Source organism: Capricornis sumatraensis, chromosome X (genome assembly GCF_032405125.1).
Source record: "Capricornis sumatraensis isolate serow.1 chromosome X, serow.2, whole genome shotgun sequence".
Taxonomy (NCBI): domain Eukaryota; kingdom Metazoa; phylum Chordata; class Mammalia; order Artiodactyla; family Bovidae; genus Capricornis; species Capricornis sumatraensis.
The window spans coordinates 97,182,351-97,202,887 of NC_091092.1; the positions used below are offsets into that span (position 1 = coordinate 97,182,351).

At 37.2% G+C, this 20,537-nt stretch overlaps 1 protein-coding gene across 2 annotated transcripts in view; it reads left to right on the forward strand.

Moving 5' to 3' along the window:
• Positions 1 to 19,290, forward strand: part of ARHGEF9 (Cdc42 guanine nucleotide exchange factor 9) — a 156,954-nt gene extending 137,664 nt beyond the window's left edge. The window contains exons 9-10 of one of the 2 annotated variants that reach the window (XM_068962146.1): positions 18,278 to 18,439; positions 19,244 to 19,290. In XM_068962146.1, the coding sequence (XP_068818247.1) occupies positions 18,278 to 18,439; positions 19,244 to 19,290 (209 nt within the window). Of the gene's footprint in view, positions 1 to 18,277; positions 18,460 to 19,243 lie in introns of those variants that run through there. The other variant, XM_068962147.1, reaches the window with a different exon arrangement.
• The last annotated feature ends 1,247 nt before the right edge of the window (positions 19,291 to 20,537 follow it).

Below are 20,537 nucleotides of genomic sequence, written 5' to 3' on the forward strand. Positions count from 1 at the left end.
ACCCCAAATCAGAATGGAGGACTTCAAACTGAACCTAGACAGAAGATTCAGATATATGTTCTCTTTTTGAGTCATAAACTAAAGTATTTTAAAAAGAAAAATACCTTGGAAATCAACTTGAATATGAAATGAAGCTTTATTTTCTTATTTTCATGAACTAGAAAACATTAAAATGCTTAATTGAACAAAGGGAAGGAACTACCCTCTGTTTATTCAAGAAGCTATTCAGTACCAGTCCTTTTATATAAGTTCCTTCATTTTACTTTTATGATACCCCTGAAAAGGTAGACATTATTAGTCTCATTTTCCAGATGAAGAAACTGAGGATATTTGGCATAAATTGACTCTGAACTTAAGTCAGCTTGTTTCCAAGTCTACTGCTCCCTCCTCTCCACCTCAGGGTTCTGTTGATCCTTCAAGCTAGTTAAGAACAGCTCAATTTTTTTTTTTTTGTCTCACCTCAATCACTGACAGCTCTTTCTATTACTGACAGCCATTATTATTCTCCCCAGGGTAGGCAATCTTAGTGAGACTTCATTTTCCTTAGGCCCTTCCTTGTGCTCTCTTAAAGGGCTCTCTGATTCAGAATGAGTGACCATTTAAGTGATCAGATTCAAGTTGCCTGAAATTCTAGCAGTCACATAATGCACCCTTAATTATTTCCAATGAAGTTCCTTTTTATTGAAGAGGTTTAGTGCCTGTGGATATCTGATTTCCAGTGGACCAGTGCACCTAGCTTGGGCATCCAGCTAGTCATGGCCTTCCTTTTAACTTCTTATTGCTTCTTAGTCTTTGAAGATGCTCACTGACACTTTCACTCATCGTGGAAATGTGATTCATTTTAGGTAGGAAATTAAAGGCAACCACTCCTAACTCCTTGGTGGTGAAAACAGAACTGTGTTAAAAAGTAATCTGGAGTTAATTACACTAAGTCTATGATCTATATGGATAGGAGAATCCTTTGAGAGAATGTGCTTATTCATTAGAGATATGAGCCCCAACTACCTGGACAGTCTTCAGGCTACAAAGGGGCTACTGTCCTAGTGGCCCACCTGTGTCTCCTGGAGGCTCTTTCCTCCTGAACTTCTTTCATTCTGAATCCTTCCACTGCCCCTACCACATTGACCTTCGTAATGGGATGATATTCCTTTACCTCAGCCCAAGTTCTCCCAAGTCTATCTGAGACTGGCTTATTTTTCCACTGAGAAACCTTAAAGCAGAAGAACATGCACAAAGCAACCAATTAGAAAACAGTCCTACTCGCTCATACCAAGCATTTGTGTCATGTTCCTTCTCTGCCTTGTCTCAAGACTATCCCTTGCAAGTCCTGTCTTGTCTCCCAGTATCTAAACAATTGTTCACCTGAACAGCTTTCAATCCAGTCTTCAAATAAACTTGATCTAGTTTCAAACCACTGAATTCCTAAAAGTTTCCTCCAATATTTCTGTTTCCATTTTCAAGGCCCTCTTAGTCCAGGACTGTGGTGACTGATATATTTGAGACTCATGGGCACTACATAAGTAGAAGTGATTTTCACTACAATCCATGGGGTCGCAAAAACTAAGACACAACTGAGTGACTAACACACACACACACACACACACACACGGGAAGATCAAGCGAGTTTTCTGAGATACCTAAGAAAGCCAGATTTCTTAATCCTTCCAATGACACCTTTCTGGAAGTGATAAGGAGCATTTTTGTTATCATTTCTCTAATTCAGATTTAATGTAGATTGCAACACAATCTATAATGCCATGTGAAGTGAAGTGTTAGTCACTCAATCATGTCTGACTCTGCAGCTCCATGGACTGTAGCTTGTCATGGCCCTCTGTCCATGGAATTCTTCAGGTAAGAATACTAGAGTGGATAGCCATTCTCTTCTCTAGGGAATCTTCCTGACCAAGGTTTCCTGCATTGCAGGCAGATTCTTTACTGTCTGAGCCACCATGAATCTGTTAGTTAGTCATGTCCAACTCTTTGTGACCCTGTGGACTATAGTCCACCAGGCTCCTCTGTCCATGGAATTCTCCAGGCAAGAATACTGGAGTGGGTTGCCATTTCCTTCTCCAAGTCACATGAGCCACCATGGGAGCCCATAATGTCATGGGGCCTTATCCACTTAGTCTACTGTTCTGGGGGAGGGAAGCCTGGCTGAAGAAAAACAGAGGACAGAGCCTAGCTCAAATTGCCTTTTATACTGTCTTGAGAGTTGGCGATTAATTCCTGGTACTTCAACTCATTTCAGTTAGCCATTATGGAGCTCTCTAGGGCCACAAGTACAGTCCTCATCTACAGAGGCTTTAGGACAGGTCAAAATCAAATGAATATGTGAGAATAACTAAAATAAATATGAAATAGAATAAAGTTTGAAAAATAAGTCTACCCTGATTTCAACACTGATAGCTACAGTAACCAAGACAGTTTGGTGTTGGTAGAGTAGACATGGTAGATTATGTTAGAGAATAGAGAACCAAAAAATAGACCTACACAAATATGCCCAACCAATTTTTTGACAAAGGTACAAAAGCAATTCGGTGAAGGAAGAATAACTTTTTAAACAAATGGCACTGAACAACTTCAGATATGCATATGATACCACTCTAACAGCAGAAAGTGAGCTAAGGCACCTATTGATGAGGATAAAAGAGGAGAGTGAAGAATCTGGCTTAAAACTCAACATTAAAAAACTAAGATCATAGCATCCCATCCCAGGGTAGTCCCATCACTCCATGGCAAATAGAAGAGGGAAAGGGGAAACAGTGACAGAGTTTACTTTCTTGGGCTCCAGAATCACTGTGGACAGTGACTGCAGCCATGAAATTAAAGGTGCTTGCTCCTTGGAAGAAAAGCTATGACAAACCTAGACAGCATAGTAAAAAACAGAGACATCACTTTGCCAACAAAGATCTTTATAGTCAAAGCTATGGTTCTTCCAGTAGCTATGTACGGATGAGAGTTTTACCATAAAGAATGCTGAGTGCTGAAGAACAGATGCATTCAAATTGTGGTGCTGGAGAAGACTGTTGAGAATCTCTTGGACAGCAGGGGATCAAACCAGTCAATCCTAAAGGAAATCAAGCCTGAATATTCATTGGAATTACTGATCCTGAAGCTCCAGTGCTTTGACTACCTGATAGGAAGAGCTAACTCATTGGAATAAAACCCTGATGCTTGGAAAGATTGAAGGCAAAAGGAGAAAGGGGCAGCAGAGAATGAGATGGTTAGATAGCATCACCAACTCAATGGGCAGGAGTTTGAACAAACTCTGGGAGACAGTGAAGGACAGGAAAGCCTGGCATCCTGCAGTCCACTGGGTCACAGAGTCAGACATGACTTAGCAACTGAACAGCAAAAACAAAGAAGAATCTCAACCTAAATTCACAACCTATAAAAAGTAACTCAAAATAGATAATGAATTTAAAGTTACAAACTTTTAAAAAATAGTAGGAGAAAATCGTCAGGATTAGGTTTAGGAAAATAATTCCTTAGAACTGACACCAAAAGCTTGAATTATAAAATCAAGTATTGGTAAAATGGACCTCATCAAAGTAGAAAATTTTGCTTTGTGTAAGACCATGTGAAGAAGATGAAAAGACAAGCTACATGCTAGGGAAAATATTTGCAAACCATGTACCTGACAAAACATTGGTATTTAGAATATATAAAGAACTCTCAAAACTCAATAGTAAAAAATAAATGAAAACAAACAAAAACAAATTACACATTCCAATTGGAAAATGGGCAAAAGACAGCTAATTCACTGAAGATGATATTTGGGTATCAGCTGAACATATGAAAAGATGTTCAGCATCATTAATCATTGAAAATATGCAAATCACAATGAGCTATCACTACATATCTTTTACAAAGGCAATAGAAAAATAAATAGTGAAAACACCTAATGTTGGCAAGGGTGTATAGAAACAGAATCATTCATACTTTGCTGGTGAGAGTGTAAAACAGTATAGCCACTGTTTTACATAATTGATTGGCAGTTTCTTAAAACATAAAATATACAACTACAAGATGATCCAGCAATTACACATCTGGGCATTTATCCCAGAGAAGCAGAAATTTATTTTCACTTAGAAACTTCTAAACAAATGTTCATAGCAGCTTCATTCAAAATAGACCAAACTGGAAATAACTTAGATATCTTTCAGTGGGTGAGTAATTAAGCAAATACTGGTACTCTATATCATAGAATATTATGCATCAATAAAAAGGATCCAACTACTGGTACATGCAACAACTTGCGTGAAGTTCTAAGGAATCTTGATGATTGAGAAAAACTGATACATAAAGGTTACAGATGATATGATTCCATTCATATAATATTCTTCAAATAATATAATTTGGAAATGAGGAACATATTAATGGTTGCTAGGAGTTAAGGAGAGATGGGAAAGGGAAGGAAATAAGTGTGGTTATAAAAGAGTAATAAGAATAATCCTTTTGATGGTAGAAATGTTGTCTCTTGACTGTGTCCTATAACAATGTTAATATCCTAGCTGTAATATTACAATATAGTTTTGCAAAATGCTATTATTGGAGAAATTAAATAAAGGGTCTGAGGAATATTTCCATATTTTTGATTCCTGTGTGTGAATTTACAATGATCTCAAAATAAAAAGCTTAATTAAAAAATTAAAAGGAACACTCCCCAAACTCCCTCCCTAATATCTATATATCATTTGTTGGCCTCTGGTACTGTCATATTTTTGATACCACATTTGAAAACTGTTAGACAACATCATCAAAATGGCATAATAGTTTTTTACCTTAGTCTCTCCAAAGAACACAGATTTTGACAATTACTACCAGCTGGGAGTGTCATTCTGAGAGTCTGAGAGCTCAGTGGAGAAGTTCCAAACAGAATAATCTATGTGGATGAAAAGAAGAGGCCAGTCAATAAAAACTGGAGGATGTGACTGGCCCTTTTAATGCAAAGACAGCAACACAAAACTAGAAGGAATATGAAAAGTCAAGGAACAAGACATCATTGATGGAATGCAATAATTTCCAGAAACTGACACCCAAAGACAAGGAGATCTGTGATTTGCCTGATAAACAAGTCAAAATATATTATAGTTATTTTAAGGAAGTCCAAAGAGCTACAAGAGGGACAGTTCAACAAAATCAGGGAAACATTGTGAACAAAATAAGAAATTTAACAGAGGAAATTATAAAAAGAACCAAACAAATTATACAGCTGAAAATACAATGTATGAAATGAAAAAAATACAATACAGAGCATCAATAGCAGGCTTCATCCCCCAGAAGAAAAGTATCTGTGAAGTCAGAGAAAGGTCATTTGAAATTGTTTAGTCAGACTAGGGAAAAAAATGAAAAAGAATGAAGTATGCCTATGTGACTTATGGGGTAAAATTAAGATTAACAATCTACAAAATATTAGAGTCTGAGAAGGATAAGAGAAGAAGAAAGGATAACAAAGACTGTTTAAACAATGACTAGAACTTCCCAATTCTGAGTAGATATTTGGATATCCAAGTTCATGTGGCTCACTGATGTCCAAACAATTTAACCCAAAATGGTCTTCTCTAAGACACATTCTAATAAAGCTATCTAAAATCAAAGACAAAAAGAGAAGATTAAAAGTAGCAAGAGAAAAAAAATCGCATATACATGGAAACCTGCATAAGGCTATCAGCAGATTTCCCAACAGAGAGTGGAAAGATATGTTCAAAGTACTAAAAGAAAGTATCATCCAACCAAGAATGCTGCACCCAGAAAATAAAGGAAAGAAAAAGACTTTTTCAGACCAGAAACAATTTAAAAAGCAGAAAGAGTTAATCACCACTAGACTTGACTTACAGTAAATGCTGAAAGTTCTTCAAGCTGAAATGAAAGAATGCTAATTAGTAACAGGAAAACCTGAAGATGAATGTACAATAGGGGCAGCAGACAATATAGCAGAGTAGAAGGACTTGAGCTCACCTCCTCTCATGAAAGCAACAAAATCAAAACTAACTGCTGAACAATCATTAACAAAAAAGTCTTGAACATATGAAAAAATGTATTCTACAACCAAAGACAAAGAAGAAAAAAGACAGTGGCAGGGGGTGCCTTTTCAATATAATCAAATCCTATACCTGCCAGGTGGGCAGCCTACAAACTTGAAAATTATTATATTGCAGAGGTTCTCTCACAGGAGTAAGAGTTCTGAGCCCAACATTAGGCTCCAAAGCCTGGGGTCTGGCCACAGAAAGGGAAGCTCACAAACATTTGGCTTTGAAGGCCAATGAAGCTTGTGTCCAAGAGCTTCACAGGACTGGGGAAATCAGTGATTCCACCCTTGGAGGAATCACATATTTTATGTGCACTGGGACCCAGAGCAAAGCAGTGACTCCATAGGAGCCTAGGCCAGACCTACCTGTGAATCTTAGTCTCCTAGGGAAGCAGAGGGGACAAGGACACTGGTGGTGGGAGTTCCAAGGAATATTATCCAATAAGCTCTCCCAGAAGTCATCATATTGGCATCAAGATCTTGACCCACTCAACAGCCTGTAGGATCCAGTGCTGGGATGCCTTACATCAAACAACCAAAATAGTGGTAACACAGCCACATCCATCTGCAGACAGGCTACCTGAATTCATCCTAAGCCAACAACCACCTATAAACACATGGCTTGACATGGCCTTGCCCACAAGTGGGACAACACCTAGCTCTGCCCACCAGGGGGCAGGCACCAGTCCCTCCCACCAGAAAACCTGTACAGGGACCCTGGATCCACCTCACTCAACAAGATGCTGGCACAAGAAACAAGAGAAACAATCCTGCAGCCTGAGGAAAAGGGACCACAAACACAAAAATTAAGATAAAATGAGATGACAGAGAAATATGTTAAAGAAGAAGGAACCAAATAGAAACCACAGAGAAACTAAGTGGAGATAGGGAATCTACCTGAGAAAGACTCAAGAGTAATGACAGTAAAGATGATTCAAGAAGTCAGAAAAATAATGAAGCACAGATCAAGAGAATACAATAAATGTTTATTATAGACCTGGAGACAGAAATGGCAACCTACTCCAGCATTCTTGCCTGGAAAATCCCATGGTCAGAGGAGCCTGATAGGTTACAGTCCATGGGGTTGCAAAGAGTCGGACATGACTAAGCAACTTCACTTTCACTTTCTTCTAGGAGCTTAAAAGAACAAAGATGAACAATGCAATAACTGCAATGAAAAATATACTAGAAGGAATAAATAGAATAAATGAGGCAGAAGAATAGCTAAGTGAGCTGGAAGATGGATTACTAGAAATCACTACTGCAAAAGAGAGTAAAGAAAAAAGAATGAAAAATAATGAGAACAGCCTTAGAGACTTCTGGGATATTAAATATACCAACATTTGTATTATAAGGGTGATAGAAGAAGATGAAGAGAGAAAAGGCCTGAGAAAATGTTTGAGGAGATAATAGCCAAACTCTTCACTAAAATGGGAAAGGACACACTTACTCAAAACCAGGAAGCACAGAGTCCCATGCAGGATAAATCAAAAGAGGAACATGCTGAGATACACATTAATCAAAGTAATGAAAACTAAAGACAAAGAGAAAATATTAAAAAACAACAAGGGAAAAGCAACAAATAACATACAAAGGAATTTCCATAAACTTATCTCCTGATTGTTCAGCAGTAGATCTGCAGGCCAGAAGAGAGTGGCATGATATATTTAAAATGCTGAAAAGGAAAATCTACAACCAAGAATACTCTACCCAGCAAGGTTCTCATTCCGATTCCACAGAGAAAACAAATGCTTTACAGGCAAAGAAATGCTAAGATAATTCAGCACTACCAAATCAGCTATACAAAAATGCCAAGGGAACTTCTCTATATGGGAAAGAAAAGGCCATAACTGGAAACAAGAAAATTATGAATGGGAAAGCTCAATGATGAAGGCAACATACAATAAAGGTAGGCAAGCATCCATACGAAATATAATAACAAAACCAGAAACATTGAAAAGAGAAGAGTATAAATGTAGGATATTGAAAATGCATTTGAAATTAAGAAACCAGCAACTTTAAACAATATTGTATATACAAAGACTGCCATATCAAAACCTCATGATAAAGAGAAACCAAAAATATGTAATAGATATGAACAAAGAAAAAAGAAAGAAAAAGCAATCCAAACACTAAAGATAGACATCAAATCAGAACAGTAGAGAACAAAAGAGGAAGGGAAAGAAAAAGAACTACAGAAATTAATCCAAAATAATTAACAAAATGACAATAAAAAATACACATTAGTGATTACCTTAAATGGAAATTGTTTAAACACTCAACAAAAAGATATAGACTGGATGAATAGATAAAAAAACAAGACCCATATATATGCTGTCTACAAGAGACATACTTAAAATCTAGAGACACTTACAGACTGAAAATGAGAGGATGGAAAAAGATATTCCTTGCAAATGGAAATGAAAGCTGGAGTAGCGATACTCATATCAGACAAAATAGACTTTAAAATAAAAGACTGTTACAAGAGACAAAGAAGGACACTACCTAATGAACAAGGGATCAATCCAGGAAGAAGATATAGCAGTTGCAAATATGAATGCACCCAACATAGGAGCACCTCAATATATAAGGCAAATTCTAGCAGCCATAAAATGAGAAATTGATAGTAACACCATAATATTGGGGGCACTGTAATGACCTATTTTCTTCAATGGACTAGTAATGTACACAGAAAATCAGTAAGGAAACACAAGCCTTAAAATGCCATATTAGACAAGATAGACTTAATGGATATTTATAGAACATTTCACTCAAAAGCAGAAGAATACACATTCTTCTCAAGTGCACATGAGAGATTCTCCAGGATAGCATTCTCTCAATTGCTATGCCATAAAAGAAGCCTCAGTATATTTAATAAAATTTTAATTATATCAAGCCTGCATTCCAACAAAAATGCTAAGAGATTAGAAATTAGCTATAAGAAAAAAAGTGGAAAAAACACAGTCACATGGAGGCTAAACAATATGTCACTAAACAACCAATGGGTCACTGAAGAAGACAAAAAGGAAATTAAAATAAAATACCCAGAGACAGATGAAAATGAAAACATGATGATCCAAAATCTATAGGATGTTACAAAAGCAGTTCTAAGAATGAAGTCTGTAGCAATACAATCTTACTTCAGGGGGAAAAAAAAAATACAATCTAACCTAAACCAACAGACAAATAAGAACAAATAGTGGAATCCAATTTGGAAAATAAGAAAAATTGTCACAGTTCACAGATGACATGATATTGTACATAGAGAATGCCAAAGGTGCTATGCGCACCCCCCCTCCAACACACACACACACACACACACACGAGCTTATCCATGAATTTGGTACAGTTGTAGGATACAAAATTAATACTCAGAAACCACTCACATTTCTATACATTAACCACAAAAATCAGAAAGAGGATTTAAGGGAATAATCCCATTTACCACTGCATCAAAAATAATAAAGTACCTAGGAATAAACCTACCTAAGGAGGCAAAAACTTTTACTATGAAAACTGTAAGATACCAATGAAATAATTGAAGGTGACACAGGTCAAACTATATACTATGTTCTTGGATTGGAAGAATCAATATTGTCAAAATGACTCTACTACCCAAGGCAAACTACAGATTCAATGCAATTCTTATTAAATTACCAATGACATTTTTCAAAGAACTAGAACAAAAAAATCAAATTTACATGGAAACACAAATGACTCTATGGTGTTAAAATCATCCTGAGAAAGAAAAATGGAGCTAGAAGATTCAGTCTCCCTGACTTCAGACTATACTACAAAGGTACAGTAAGCTTAAAAAAAAAAAAATAAGTATGCTACTACAAGGACCTATTGTATAGCATGGGCAAATTTGCTCAATACTCTGTAATATGCTAATAGGAAAAGAATCAGAAATAGAATAGATACATGTATAATGGAATCACTCTCCTGTACACCTGAAACTAACACAACATTGTTAGTTAACTATATTCCAATATAAAATAAAAATGTTTAAGTTATTACTAAAAAAGAGAGTGGACCTGGCACACACACACACACACACACACACTCACACACACACAGACAAACCCAGAAATATAGATCAGTGGAATAGAATTGGAAGCCAAGAAATAAACCCACACACCTACGGTCAGTTTATCTACAATAAAGAAAGCAAGAATATATAATGGAGAAAAGACAGTCTCTTCAATAAATGGTGCTGGGAAAATTGGACAGCTACATGTAAAAGAATGAAACTAGAATGTTCTCTAATACCACACACACACAAAAATAAACTCAAAATGGATAAATGACCTAAATGTAAGATTGCATACTGTAAAACTCTTAGAGGAAAACATAGGCAGAACACTCTTTGACATAAATTTGCAGCAATATTTTTGCATCCACCTCCTAGAGAAAATAAAAACAAAAATAAACAAATGGGACCTAATTAAACTTAAAAGCTTTTGCACAGCAAGAGGAACTATGAACAATGAAAAGGCAACCTACAGAATGGAAGAAAAATTTTGCAAAGCGACTGATAAGGGATTAATCTCCAAATATATAAACATCACATGCTGCTCAATACCGAAAATACCAAACAACCCAATCAAAAAATGGGCAGAAGATCTAGTAGATACTTCTCTAAAGAAGATATACAGATGGCCAAAAATCACATGAAAAGATGTTCAACATCGCTTATTATTAGAGAAATGCAAATCAAAACTACAATGACAAAACTTACACTTTTCAGAATAGCCATCATCAAAAAAATCTACAAGTAATAAATGCCAGAGAGATTGTGGAGAAAGCTTTTATACTGTTGGTGGGAATGTAAACTGATACAATCACTATGGAGAACAGTATGGAGGCTCCTTAGAACTAAGAATAGAGCTATCATATGATCCAGAAATCCCACTCCTGGGCATATATCCAGAGAAAGACATAATTCAAAAAGACTCTTGCATTACAATATTCATTGCAGCGCTGTTTCCAATAGCTAGGACATAGAACCAATGTAAATGTCCATTGACAGATAAGTGAATAAAGAAGATGTGGTACATAAAATGAAATAATGCTATTTGTGGTGACATGGATGGATCGATGGCATGGATGCTATTTGAGATTGCCATGCTTAGTGAAGTAAGTGAGGCAGAGAAAGGTATATATCATATGATATCACTTAGATGTGGAATGGAAAAAAGGTACAAATGAACTTATTTACAAAACAGAAATAGAGTCACAGATATAGAAAGCAAACTTATAGTTGCAAAGACAGAAAGCGGGAGAGGGATAAACTGGGAGATTGGGATTGACATGTAACTAGTAAGAACATACTGTATAGCACAGGGAACTCTATTTAATACTCTGTAAGATGGTGACTGCAGCCATGAAATTAAAAGACGCTTTTTCCTTGGAAGAAAAGTTATGACCAACCTAGATAGCATATCAAAAGCAGAGACATTACTTTGCCAACAAAGGTCTGTCTAGTCATGCTATGGTTTTTCCTGTGGTCATGTATGGATGTGAGAGTTGGCCTATGAAAAAAGCTGAGCACTGAAGAAGTGATGCTTTTGAACTGTGGTGTTGGAGAAGACTCCTGAGAGTCCCTTGGACTGCAAGGAGATCCAACCAGTCCATTATGAAGGAGATCAGCCCTGGGATTTCTTTGGAAGGAATGATGCTAAAGCTGAAACTCCAGTACTTTGGCCACCTTATGCGAAGAGTTGACTCACTGGAAAAGACTCTGATGCTGGGAGGGATTGGGGGCAGGAGGAGAAGGGGACAACAGAGGATGAGATGGCTGGATGGCATCACTGACTCGATGGACGTGAATCTGAGTGAACTCTGGGAGTTGATGATGGACAGGGAGGCCTGGCGTGCTGCAATTCATGGGGTTGCAAAGAGTCGGACACGACTGAGTAACTGAACTGAACTGAACTGAATGACCTTTATAAGAAAAGAATCTAAAAAAGAGTGGATATATGTATATGTATAACTGATTGACTTTGTTATACAGCAGAAACTAATGCAACATTGTAAATAAACTATATTCCAATAAAAATTAATTTTAAAAATGTGTAGAATTCATAAATACCCATTTTCCAAAAAAAAAATTTCCAATAGCTACCATATACATGAAAATTTTTCTGCATCATTAATCATCAGGAAATGCAAATAAAAACCACAGTGAAATATTACCTCACACCTTCCAGAATGGCTGTTATCAAATGAAAAGTGCTGACAAGTGCTGGGAAAGATGTAGAAAAAAAAGAACCCTTGTATTCTGCTGGTGAGAATGTAAATTGATACAGCTGCTATGAAAAATAATATGGACGTTCCTCAAAATTTAAAAATAGAACTACTGTATAATTCAATAAATAGCTATCTTGAAGAGATCTCTGTACCCCATGTTTGTTACAGCATTATTCATAGTAACCAAAACACAGAAGATGAGATGATTGGATGGCATCACGCAGTGTCCAAACTCAATGGACATGAGTTTGAGCAAGCTCCAGGAGATGGTGAAAGACAGGGAAGCATGGCAGGATACAGTCCATGGGGTTGCAAAAAGTCAGACACGACTGAGTGACTGAAAAACAAGACACAGAAACCACCTAAGTGTCTTTGACAGATGAATGGATAAACACACACACACAATGAAACATTATTCAGTCATAAAGAAGGAAATTTTGTGTTTTCCACACCACGGACTAACCTGGAAGGTATTCTGCAAAAAGAAATATTGCAGAGAAAGAAAGACAAATATTTCATGATCTCACTTATGTGGGAAATCTAATAAAACTGAATTCATAGAAACAGGGAAGAGATTGGTGTTTGCCACATGTGAGGAGTGTTGGTTAGGGAAAATAGGTAAATGTGCTCAAAATATAGAGACATTCAAGAGCTAATATGGAAAAAAAAAAAAAAAAGATGTCCTTTTCATCATACGGGACTGGAATGCAAAAGTAGGAAGTCAAGAAATGACTTTACACATGGACATCACCAGATGGTCAAATACCGAAATCAGATTGATTATACTCTTTGCAGCCAAAGATGGAGAAGCTGTATACAGTCAGCAAAAACAAGACCAGGAGCTGACTGTGGCTCAGATCATGAACTGCTTATTGCAAAATTCAGACATAAATTCAAGAAAGTTTAGAAAACCACTAGGCCATTCAGGTATGACCTAGATCAAATCCCTTATGATTATACAGTGGAAGTGACAAATAGATTCAAGAGATATGATAGACAGAGTACCTGAAGAACTATGGACAGAGGTTTAAACATAGTAGAGGATGTGGTGATCAAAACCACCCAGAAGAAGAAGAAATACAAAAAGTCAAAATGATTGTCTGAGGAGGCCTTACAAATAGCTGAGAAAAGAAGAGAAGCTAAAGGCAAAGGAGAAACGGAATGATATACCCATCTGAATGCAGCATTCCAGAGAAGAACAAGGAGAGATAAGAAAGCCTTCTGAAGTGAACAATGAAAGAAATAGAGGGAAACAATAGGACGGGAAAGACTAGAGATCTCTTCAAGAAAATTGAAGCTTCCAAGCGAACATTTCATGCTTCATGGGCACAATAAAGGACAGGAACAGTATGGACCTAACAGAAGCAGAAGATATTAAGAAGATGTGGCAAGAATACACAGGAGAACTATACAAAAAAAAAAAATCTTAATGACCCAGATAACCATGATGATGTGATCATTCACCTAGAGCCAGACATCCTGGAGTGCTAAGTCAAGTGTGCCTTCAGAAGCATCACTACGAACAAAGCTAGTGGAGGTGATGGAATTCCAGCTGAGCTATTTCATATCCTAAAAAGTGATGCTGTTATAATGCTGCACTCAATATGCCAGCAAATTTGGAAAACTAGGAGTGGCCAAAAGACTGGAAAAGGTCAGTTTTAATTCCAATCCCAAAGAAGGGCAATGCCAAAGAATGTTCAAGCTACCATACAATTGCAGTCATTTCACACACTAGCAAGTTAATGCTAAAAATGCTTCAAGCTAGGCTTCAAAAGTATATGATTTGAGAATTCCAGATTTAAAAGTTGAATTTAGAAAAGGCAGAGGAACCAGAGATCAAAGTGCCAGCATCAGTTGGACCATAGGAAAAGCAAGAGAATTCAAGAAAAAAAAATCTACTTCTGCTAAAGTCTTTGATTGTGTGGATCACAACAACCTATGGAAAATTCTTAAAGAGATGAGAATACCAAACCACCTTATCTGCCTTCTGAGAAACCTGTATGCAGGTCAAGAAGCAGCAGTTAGAACTGGACATGAAATGGCAGATTGGTTCAAAATAGGAAAGGAGAACATCAAGGTTTTATATCGTCACCTTGCTTATTTAATTTATATGCAGAGTACATCATGCAAAATGCTAGGCTGGATGAAGTACAACCTGGAATCAAGATTGCCAGGAGAAATATCAATAGCTTCAAATATGCAGATGAAACTGCCCTATGGCAGAAAGTTAAGAGGAACTAAAGAGCCTCTTGATGAAGTTGAAAGAGGAGAGTGAGAAAGCTGACTTAAACCTAAACATTCAAAAGTGAAGATCATGGCATCTGGTCACATGACTTCATGGTAAATAGATTTGGAAACAATGGAAACAGTGACAGAGTTTATTTTTGGGGGCTCCAAAATCACTGCAGATGGTGACTGCAGCCATGAACTTAAAAGACACTTGCTCTTTTGAAGAAAAGCTATGACAAACCTAGAGAGTGTATCAAAAAGCAGAGGCCTACTCTGCTGACAGAGTATAGTCAAAGCTATGTTTTTTCCAGTAGTCATGTACGGATGTGAGAGTTGATCCATAAAGAAGGCTGAGCACCGAAGAATTTGTTTTCTAACTGAGGTTTTGGAGAAGACTCTTGAGAGCCCTTTGGACTGCAAGGACATCATGTTAGTCAATCCTAAAGGAAATCAATCCTGAATATTCATTCGAAGGACTGATGCTGAAGCTGAAACTCCAACACTTTGGGCACCTGATGCAAAGAGCCAACTCATTGGAAAAGACTCCCTTGCTGGGAAAGAATGAAGACAAGAGGAGAAGGGGAAGACAGAGGACGAGATGACTGGGTGGTATCACCAACTCAATGGACATGAATTTGAGGAAATTCTGTGAGATAGTGAAGGACAGGGAAGCCTGGTGTGCTGTAGCCCATGGGGTCAAAAAGAGTCAGACATAGCTGAGAGATTGAACAACAACAAGGGAAGTGATATAAAGCATGAATACTATAGTTAGCAAAGCTATATTATATATTTAAAATTATCTAGGAGAATAGATCTTAAAACTTCTCATCAGAATATAAAAACTTTTATAACTATGTGATGTGATGAATGTTAAGTAAGCTTTATGTGCTTATCTTTTTCCAGTATATATATCAATCAAATCATTATGTTGCATACCTTAATCTTATACAATGTAATATGTCTATTATGTCTCAATTGGAGAAAAATACAAAATGTGAACAGGCAAATAACAAGTGAGATGATTTAATCAGTCAAACCTCCCAACAAAGAAATGCCCAATGACAGGTTATTTCACTGGTGATTTTCATGAAACCTTTCAATAAGAATTAACACCAGTCCTTCTCAAACTAGTCCAAAAACTTGAAGTGAAAGGAACATTCTCAAACTCATTTTATGAGGCCAGCATTACCCCAAAACCAAAGCTGGATAAAGATACTACTAGGTAATACAGGCCAATAACTTTGATGAGTATAGATGCAAAAATTCTCAACAAAATACTAGCAAACCAAGTTCAACAACATGTAAATAGATTATGCACCATCATCAAGTATGGTTCATGTCTAGGAAGCAGACATTGTCTACATATGTAAATCAATAAATATGTACCATATTTACAGAGAAAGGTAAAAATCACATAATCACCTCAATTTTTTATGACAAGTTCACTGCTAATAGCATCATATTCAATGGTAAGAGTTTGAAAGCATTTCCTCTAAGATCAGGGAAAAGAGAACAAAACCAACTCTCACCACTCCTATTCGGCATAACTCTGAAAGTCCTAGCCAGAGTGGTCAGGAAAGAAAAAGCAATTAAAGTCAGAAGTCAAGTATCTCTGTTTGCAGATGACATGATTTCATATGTATAAAACTGTAGAGACTCTTAAGACATAAAAATATTCAAATAAAGGAATTCAGAAATATTTCAGTATACAAAATCAGTTGTACAAAAATCAGTTATGTTTCAATAACAACAAACATCCACAGAGAAATTAACAACATAACCCCATTTGCAATAGAACAAAATAATAAAATACTTAGGAATAGGTTTAAAAAAGAAAGTTAAAGATCTGTACATTTAAATCTATTAGACATTTATAAAAAAATGAAGAAACAAATAAATGGAAAGATATCACATATTCATGGATTATAAGATGATATTGTGGAAATGACCTTACTACACAAAGCCATCTGTATATTTGATGTAATCCCTACTTCAAATTCCATGGCATTTTTCATAGAAGGAGAAAAAAAAAAGTCCTAAAATTCATATGGAACCAGGAAAGACCCCAATTTACCAAAGAAATTCTGAGAAAGAAGAACAAAATTGGGGGCAATCATACATCCCAATTTCAAACTATATTACAAAACTATAGTAATCCAAAAAGTATGGTGCTTACATTAAAAATCAACATATAGATTAATGGAACAGAACTGAGGGCCCAATTATAAAACCATACTTATGTTCAACTACTATTTGTAAGGGGGCCAAGAATATTCAGAAAGGGAAAATTTGTTGTTTTTGTTTTAGTGGCTCATCATGTCCAGCTCTTTGCGACCCCATGGACTGTAGCCCACCAGGCTTCTCTTTCCATGGGCTTACCCAGGCAAGAATACTGGAGTGGGTTGCCATTTCCTTCTCCAGGGTATCTTCCCAACCCAGGGATTGAACCTGCATCTCCTGCATTGAAGGTAGATTCTTTACCACTGAGCCAGAGTGGAAATACAAGGGAAAACTACTCTTTTATTAATGGCATTGGAGAAATTAGATATTTACATGCAGAGGACTGTATCAACCGCCCCCCCCATACTACACCAGTCACAAAAATTAACTCAAAGCAGATTAATGACTTATGTGTAAGACTCACATATGCAGAAATTCTAGAAGAAAACATAGAGAAAATACTCCTTGACATTGGTCTTGCCAATGAGTTTTTAAATATGACACCTAAAGCACAAGCCAGAGAAACAAAAATAAGCAAGTGGGACTTGAACTCTGCTCAGCCAAAGACAAACTATTAACAAAATGAAAAGGCTCCCTATGAAATGGGAGAAATTATTTATAAACCATATACCCAATAAAGACATATACATACATACCATGGTATACTGTTCAGCCATAAAAAGAAAGAAATCCTATCATTTATTGAAATATGAATGATCTTTAGGGAGTTATGCTGTGAGAAATAAGTCATAAAATACAAATATCTGATGTCTCTTTTAAGTGCAAGCTGAAAAATGCAAAGTTGTAGAAACAGAAAATAGATTTGCTGGTTGCCAGATTTTGGGGTTGGCATTGGGGAAAGTGGGGATTTGTTGGTCAAAGGGCACAAACTTCTACTTATATGATGAAGTTCTAGGGATATAATATACAGTATGGTTAATATAGTTAACAGTACTCTATTGTATACTTAGGAGGTGCTAAGAGTATTACATACTTAGGAGATTCTTAAATGTTCCTACCACAAACAAAAGTAATTGTGTGAGATGATGGGTGTGTTAACTAACCTTATTATGATAATTATTTCACAGTATATACATGTAATGTATCATCACATTTAACATCTTATGCTTACACAATATTATGTCAGTTATATCTCAATAAAGCTGGAAAACGATAATAAGGATAAAAAACAGCAAAACACTCACTTTTAGAAAGTGTTTCCTTCTCACTGACCTGCCAATGGCTTAATATGATATATGATGGCTTAATGTGACATTGCTTCCAGGGTAATGGGATCAAGTCAAGTCATCAAACAAAGACAAACAGAGAAGCTGTAATGTTGAAATTTCAGACACTGACCACCAAATGAAAAAGGTATTTGGGAGCAACAGAGAAATCATCCTTGCATTCTGATTCATATGCTTTGTGCTTCAGCCTATTCTGTTTTGAATATAGATAAGGATTAAAAGTGGGGCACTAGGTGATTTGAGAAGCCCCTTGCTACTTAATTTATACCATTTCCCTTTGATCTCCCATCTACTCTAGGTGTCAACTCTGCCCGCTCAGTTCCTCCTTCCTACCCACCACCACAGGACCCGTTAAACCAGGGCCAATACCTGGTCCCCGATGGCATCGCTCAGTCGCAGGTCTTTGAGTTCACCGAACCCAAGCGCAGCCAGTCACCATTCTGGCAAAACTTCAGCAGGTTAACCCCCTTCAAAAAATAATACCAACAGGGAGGCAGATAATTTTAAAATAAATAAAATTATATTTATAGATGGACCTTTTTTTGGAGAAGCACTGTTGAAATTTATATATATATACATATACACACACATGCATACACACACATACACAAAAACACACAAAGTCATGAGTGTACACACCCACACACCCACACACCCAACTACACACACACACACACACACACACACACATACACACTCACTCTCACACTCACACACACTCACACACTCAGAAGGACCAAAAATGTTTTCTGTTGTTTTGGGCAAGTAAAATCTGTAGTTGGTAGGAAGAAGTATCAATGACTTCCAAACACGTGATCCCTTAAAAAGTTTTCTGTTCTTATCCTGCCCCCCTCCCCTTTACTTTCAGAAACTTACATTTCTATTTGTTCCTCTTTTGTTGAGATAATCTTTTTGCTCTCCTGTGAATGATTCATTGACTTGTCATTATTAACATAGATGTGTTGTATTGATTTTTACTTTCCTGATGATACTGATGCTGATGACTTTTGAATTTAGTTTAATATGGTGGCGTTTGGGAGTTTTGAATTTCTTTTTTTCCTTTTACTTCTCATTGGGTAAAGGAAGGATCCCCTTTCTCCTCTCCCTCGACTGATCATCTGCGAATGTTTCTGCAGCCCTGCAGTTACCCCAAATAGCCTTTTTCCTGCATCTTCTGTCCTAGTCATACCAGTCTGGACATGCTCTGTTGTGCCCTGTGACATAACTGCTCAATATTTCTATTGCTTTCACTGTGTTTTAGGTGTTGTGGAGGGATTGAAACTAAACAGAAGTAAGAGAACATCAGAATAATGATACTAGAAGGGACTTTTGTTCAGAAAATGTTCTGCATTTGGGCTGTTTCTTCTTCTAGCACTGGAGGTTCCCATGTTGTAGCACTGCTGGGTCATGACAGTTTTGTATCTAGGGTTTAGTTTGGGTCAGTTATTCTCTTCTTCATGCCACTTTGGTTATGGGGTTTCTTCTAGGCTTCTTCCTCCCCTAACTTAAAAAGTCTGAACTAGAAGCAAAGAGGCTGAGACTCTGCCCCTTGAAGGAGGGATTCAACTGTCTCCAATAACAGGTAGGTTTAGGATATGGTTCCCCACTGCAGTCAGTTCAGCAGCCTGGTTATACCTGCTTCACATTTGCAGATTGTTTAGGCAGCATTGTTCAGAGTCTGTGAGAGGTCAAAACAGAGTTCACCTGACCAAGATCATCAGCTGTATTCAAATTATTGACCTAGACAGAATCCAGGGCTGAGAGTAATCTCTTATAGAAAAGAATAAAGATGGGCATGGAAAGAGACATCCTCAGTCCAAGATATGTATTTAAAGTTCCTAACTTAGGTGTAACTTCCCCCATTGTTAGCAGATTGCATGGATAATCTTCCATGGCTCCGTCTATCCTCCTCCCTGTTTACCTTCTTTCTCCTGCTCTCCCCTACACAGGAGGATTGCTAGTATGAGCATAATTAAATCACTTTTGGAACTCAAAGAATGCCCTATTTCCAACATTCTCTCATCCCATCACATTTGAAGTAAGCAAGTGAGAAACCCAGGGGACATTTCCCTCTGGAGAAAGGATCTGAGGCAGAGTTGCTGCCCTCAGATTCATTTTTGTCAGGCTTTTCACTTCCCATGCAAAGAGACAGGCTCCCTATGTGTACTACCTATTCCTCCTCTCTACATGGCCTCTTGGGTAGATAGACCTTGAATAGTAAGAAGAATGTAGTACAAAGGAGTAAAGATGGGGCCTACTATGGAGAGCCATTCTAGTGAGGAGATTGAGTCTGTCCTGGACCCTGTGGGAGAAGACTTCATCATGAAAGGACCTCAGCTTAATGAGCAGCAGCTGTGGCTGCATGGGACACTTAACATAGCTAGCTTGATTGCTGCTTTTATGCTTCCAGATTCAGACCAGGCCCTGTCCAGCCTGGGAATTTTTCCTCTTTGGAATCAAATTACAAGCTGTTTAAGCTCACATTCCACCACACCCAAATGAGACTTGAGGAGTAAGCCAAGGATAAGCCTGAATTGAGCAGAGGGCTAGAGCTCGGG